This window comes from Capricornis sumatraensis, chromosome 19 (genome assembly GCF_032405125.1).
Source record: "Capricornis sumatraensis isolate serow.1 chromosome 19, serow.2, whole genome shotgun sequence".
Classification (NCBI taxonomy): domain Eukaryota; kingdom Metazoa; phylum Chordata; class Mammalia; order Artiodactyla; family Bovidae; genus Capricornis; species Capricornis sumatraensis.
Genome location: NC_091087.1, coordinates 6840296 through 6845978, shown reverse-complemented (window position 1 = coordinate 6845978; position 5683 = coordinate 6840296). Strand labels below are relative to the sequence as shown.

Here is a 5683-nt window from a genome sequence, read left to right as displayed (position 1 = left end):
CTTTCTCTATGTATGAACTGTGGGTCTATTCATTTCCCTATTTTAATATTTTCTAGCGCATTTTTTTTGTTGTCATTGTTACAATTTCTTTCTTGCTCTACAACTGAAAAATACACAGCAGGAAACGTACCTAGTTCTTTCATTCCAGTTACTCCAGAGGAATCCACCCCCCCCCCAATACTAAAACTGTTATCTCTCATGGATGTCTGGAACATCTCAACTTCCAGGGTCTCTTTCCTTATCTCTCTATTCTTGGATGTCCTTTTTCCGCCTGTATCTGAAAACGCCTACAAGCTCTAAGACCTACCTCAGTAATTTCACTCTAAGTCTCACTCTTCTGCACCACGATCCCTGCAGCAGCTCTATTTCCATGAAGAGCATCTGGATCCCAATTCACTTTTCTTCTGAATCCCAAGCTTTTATACAAAAGTGTCTGCAAGCTATCCTCTTTGGCAGGTCCAAAGGACTGTAAATGCCTGTGTCCCACCCAATAATCATCAATTTCTCTTCCTTAGGAGCCTCCAGTGTGTCCTTGTGAGAATCACCCACCCTAGCAATTTATCGGCTTTCCCGGGACTTCTCCTCCTCTTTCACATTTACATTAAAATACAATAGCTGTCTACAGTGAGTCTTGAGATATATATGTATGCTTGTATGTGTGTGTGTGTGTGTGTGTGTGTGTGTGTGTGTGTGTATTTTCTTTTCTTCCCTCTGGCTCCCGTTTTGCTATATCTGAGCTCAGACCACACCATCTTCCCCCTCTTGGATACCTTCCATGTTCCCAGTGGTCTGTTCACAACTCTATACTGCAGTACAGGGATTTCTAAAACATAAATCTGTCCCTGTCACTCCCCTGTGAAAACTCACCCATGGGGAATCTGACCAGGCTGCATTTGGGGACTGGGCAGAGTGAGGAGGGATCTTGTGTCCGCTAGGATTTCTGGTAGACGCCCCTCTGCACTATCCACTTGTGGTGGTCGGGGGCGGGGAAGGGGCGGGATCGAGCCCCCTTCCCCCCTCCTCCTTACTGCGGAAAGCTGCAGAGCTAAGGGCACTCACTTCCTATTCACCAGTCAGCAGGGAGGACTCCTCTCAGCAGCCACGTAGGCATTCTCTTCTCTCTGGAGGAAAAGGCCCAGCAGCTGTCGGAGGAAAAGGCTCACCAGCTGTCAGAGCAAAAGGACATGTCGCAGCTAAGTAAGAATCTGGGAGATCCGAGTCCCCCGGAGGAGGCCCCTAAGCCCGCGGTCTATAGCCGCCCTACGGTTCTGATGCGGGCCCCGCCCGCCTCCTCGCGGGCCCCTCCAGTCCCTTGGGACCCACCTCCGATTGATTTGCAGGCTTCACTGGCCGCTTGGCAGGCACCGCAGCCTGCTTGGGAGGCTCCGCAGGGCCAGCCGCCTGCCCCCGTGGCGCCCATGTCCCAGCCTCCATCCCTAGGGGGCCCGGTGGTCCAGGCTCCCCCTCTGGGGGGCCCGATGGGCAAGCCTCCAACTCCCGGAGTCTTGATGATCCATCCTCCCCCTCCGGGAGCCCCGCTGGCCCAGCCTCCAACTCCGGGGGTCCTGATGATGCATCCTTCGGCTCCCGGAGCCCCCATGGCACATCCTCCTCCTCCGGGGACCCCGATGGCACATCCTCCTCCTCCTGGGACCCCGATGGCCCATCCGCCTCCTCCCGGGACCCCGATGGTGCACCCTCCTCCTCCGGGGACTCCAATGGCGCACCCTCCTCCTCCGGGGACCCCGATGGCGCACCCTCCTCCTCCGCCGGCGACCCCAATGGCCCATCCTCCCCCTCCGGGGACCCCGATGGCGCAGCCTCCAGCTCCGGGAGTCCTGATTCCCCAGCCTCTGACTCCGGGAGTCCTGATGGTTCAGCCTCCTGCTCCGGGAGCTCCGATAGCCCAGCCTCCACCTCCGGCACCCCTGATGGCCCAGCCTCCTCCTCTAGGAGCTCCGATGGCCAAGCCTCCAGGTCCTGGCGTCCTGATGATCCATCCTGCAGGCTCGAGACCTCCGATCACCCAGCCTCCAGCAACAGGAGCCGCGATAGTGCAGCCGCCGGCGCCGGCACCACCTGCCCAGCCTATGGCTTCCTGGGCCCCACAGGCTCAGCCTCTGATCCTGCAGATCCAGTCACAGGTTATAAGGGCTCCTCCGCCGGTTCCCCAGGGCCCGCAGGCCCCACCGGCGCAGCTGGCCACTCCCCCGGGCTGGCAGTCCACCTCTCCGGGATGGCAGGCCCCACCACAAGGCTGGCCGGCCACACCCCTGGGCTGGTCGACCACACAGGTCACCTGGCCTGGTCCGACAATTGCTTGGCAGGCACCTCTGTCTGTGCGCCCTGGGCCACCACCCATCCGCCCTGGCCCACCGCCCATCCGCCCGGGCCCACCACCCATTCGCCAGGCCCCACCCCCAATACGCCAGGCACCACCACTGATCCGCCAGGCACCGCCACCCATCCGCCCTGCCCCGCAGGTGCTGGCCACCCCGCCACCTCTCTGGCAGGCCCTGCCACCCCCACCACCGCTGCGGCAGGCCCCACAAACTCGACTGCCTACCCCGCAGTTGAGAGCGGCCCCGCCAATTCGGGCGGCCCCCCAGGTGCCAACAGCCCCTCCAGCACCGCAGATGCCGACCGCACCCCCTGCTGTCCCACAGGCACCCCCGACTGTGATGCCGGCTCCTCTACCGGTCCCACTGTCGGCCCCTCAGGCTGTGCACTGCCCACCCATTATCTGGCAGGCACCAAAAGGCCAACCTCCAGCGCCGCAGGAGATGCCAACGTCCATGGAGTTCCAGGAAGTGCAGCAAGCCCAGGCCAGCCTGGCCTGGCAGGCTCCGAAAGCTCAGGGGCAATTCTGGCAGTCCCTGACCACCCAGGAGGCCCAGAGGCAGGGCCCACCACTGGTTCAGCTGGAGCAGCCCTTTCAGGGGGCCCCCGCCTCCCAAAAGGCCCTTCAAATCCAGCTACCCACCCAGCAGGCTCAGCTCTCGGGTTCGCAGGCAGAGCTGCCATCCATGCAACTCCAGCCCTCCTGGCAGGGCCCCCCTGCAGCCCTGCAGGGCCAACCTGGAGCCCCCTTAGCAGGGGCAAATTTTCCCATGGGCTCTGCTAAATCATTGATGACTCCATCAGGAGAATCTAGGGCTTCTTCTATAGACCGAAGGACCTCTTCAAAAGATCGTAGGACCTCTTCAAAGGAACGCAAAGCTCCTCTAAAAGACCGGATGATCTTCGGTGGCACTTTCTGTGCTCCCAGGGCAATGCCACCTGCTGGAGCACACCTGCCGATTCCCTGGAAAAACTTGCCTGCCACTTCTGAGACCTTTAATGCCACTGCAAGGGTCTTTCCATCTACCTCCCAGTTCCAGCCTGCCTCTTCTAATGCCTTCAAGGGCCCATCTGCCACCTCAGAGGCCCCAAGGTCACTGCCATTTGCTCTGCAGGATCCGTTTGCCTGCATTGAGGCCCTGCCTGCAATCCCATGGGTTCCACAGCCCAATGCGAATTCCTCAAAGGCGTCCAAGGCAGGACCCAGTATCCTGATGGCAACCGCAGCTGCCCCACAAGTGATGGCCATCACTCAAGAGGCCTCAAAGACCTCCGCTGAGCCACCACGTCGCTCAGGCAAGGCCACCCGGAAGAAGAAGCATCTGAATACAGAAGAGGGGGATAGCAGCGGCAAGATGCTGAACATGTGTCACTGGCAGGCCCCCAGGCGCTGGGAAAATCTAGACTTGAATGACTGGGAGGTACAAACCCCCATCCAATTCCTGTGTGACTGGGAGGGCCCAAGCACCTCCCGAATCCTGAGTGGCTGGGAGGGCCTGAGTACCTCCCAGATCCTGAGTGGCTGGGAAGGGCCTAGTACTTCTTGGGCCCTGAGTGCCTGGGAGGGGCCGAGCACCTCAAGGGCCCTGGGTTTCTGGGAAAGCCCAGTTAGCCCTCCGTCCTTGATCATCTCTGAGCTCCCTACTCTTGCTCAGGGATTTGGTGCCACCCAATATGATCCCAAGCTGGAGACTCAGCCGCTGTCTCCCTTGGATGAGCGAGCAAATGCACTGGTGCAGTTCCTCCTGGTTAAGGACCAAGCCAAGGTGCCCATTAAGCGCTCAGAGATGGTGAAATTCATCATCCGTGAATATAAAGATGAGTGCTTAGAAATCATCAGCCGGGCCAGCCACAAGCTGGAGTGTGTTTTTGGTTATCAGTTGAAGGAAATTGATCCCCAAAGCCACTCTTATATTCTCATCAACAAGGGTCGAAAGGGTGACACAGGTGCATCCTCTTTGGACAGGCCCAAGTTAGGCCTCCTGATGGTGGTTCTGAGCCTCATCTTTATGAAAGGCAATTGTGTCAGGGAGGACCTAATTTTTACTTTTCTGTGCAAATTAGGGCTGAATATCCGGGAGACACATGGTCTCTTCGGAAATACAAAGAAGCTCATCACCGAAGTGTTTGTAAGGGAGAAGTACCTGGAATACAGGCGAATCCCCTTTACTGAGCCAGAGGAGCATGAGTTCCTCTGGGGCCCCCGAGCATTCCTTGAAACCAGCAAGATGATTGTCCTGAAGTTTTTGGCCAGGCTGTATAAGAAAGATCCACGGTGCTGGCCATACCAGTACTATGAAGCACTGGCAGAATGTGAGTCTGAAGATCTGGATGAGGATGAGTCTGGCCCCGATGATAAAACCGACGACCCCACCAGCAGCCCCCCTCCCCATTAATATTGTTTAGCAGATATCTCATGGTTCCTTTGGGTCCCCGGCCTAAGGCCACTGACAGGGTGGGGTGGGGGGGACGTTTTGTTTCTGGTGTTTCTGTTTAAGTTCTGTGTGTGTAAGTTTGGATTTCAATTTGCTTTTGTATCTGCCAAAGCTTTGTACATTTTCATGTGGTGTTGATTTCAACTGGCTATTGTTCTATTTGGTATTTTGGCATTTGTACTTTTAACTGAGATCTGTGATTCTGTTTTGTGTTATAATTGTTATGTTTTGGTATCAGAGTTGTGCTGGCTTTGTGAAATGAGTTGAGAAGCTGTCCATCTCATTCTGGTACAGATTATGTAGCATCAAAATAGGCTATTCTTTGAATGTTAAAATGACTCATCAGTAAAAGCTGTCTGCAGAAAAGTAAATATCTATATCTATATATAAATATAATTTCAGCATAATATGGAAGTGTTTGTCTTTATTCTAATTTTTATTCTAAGTACTGGGAGCCAAGTTTTATCATACTCTCCAAATACAGCTGAACATCAAGACAATTTCCAGTAATAGTAGATACCGCGGTGACAGAACTGTTTTTCAGAACAGTGCTACATGTGTTATAATTATGCAGTAACTGCAGTGGGAGTTGGAATGTAAGATTAAAGCAAGAGTAAAGCTTCACACATCAATGAAGGTGAATCAAGAGGAGGTTTGAAATCCTTTTGATTCCTCACAATAGTCTGTCAAAGTAGACATTATTCCCATTTTGTAGGTGAGTGTCTAAGGCTCAAGTAGATCAGTTAAGTGGGACATGTTAGTGCCAAGACAAGGTTGTAATTTGAAGCAGAAAATTTTCTTAAAGTTATGTGGAAAGTCGCGACCATCTATCTGCCTGCAGATCAAAGTATCAGGTTTGTTAGCCATTGGGAGAACAAAGGGGACTTGGTCAGTTTTGGTGGGTGGTG

At 54.7% G+C, this 5683-nt stretch overlaps 1 protein-coding gene across 1 annotated transcript; it reads left to right on the top strand.

Moving 5' to 3' along the window:
- The first annotated feature begins 1184 nt into the window (after positions 1 to 1184).
- MAGEL2 (MAGE family member L2) lies at positions 1185 to 4736 on the top strand. The gene has a single exon (XM_068990838.1). The coding sequence runs from the start codon at positions 1185 to 1187 to the stop codon at positions 4734 to 4736; it is 3552 nt and encodes a 1183-aa protein (XP_068846939.1).
- Positions 4737 to 5683: the final 947 nt, after the last annotated feature.

Coding starts and splice junctions, on each gene's coding strand:
- MAGEL2 (XM_068990838.1), top strand. CDS start 1,185: ATGTCGCAGCTAAGTAAGAATCTGGGAGATCCGAGTCCCCCGGAGGAG.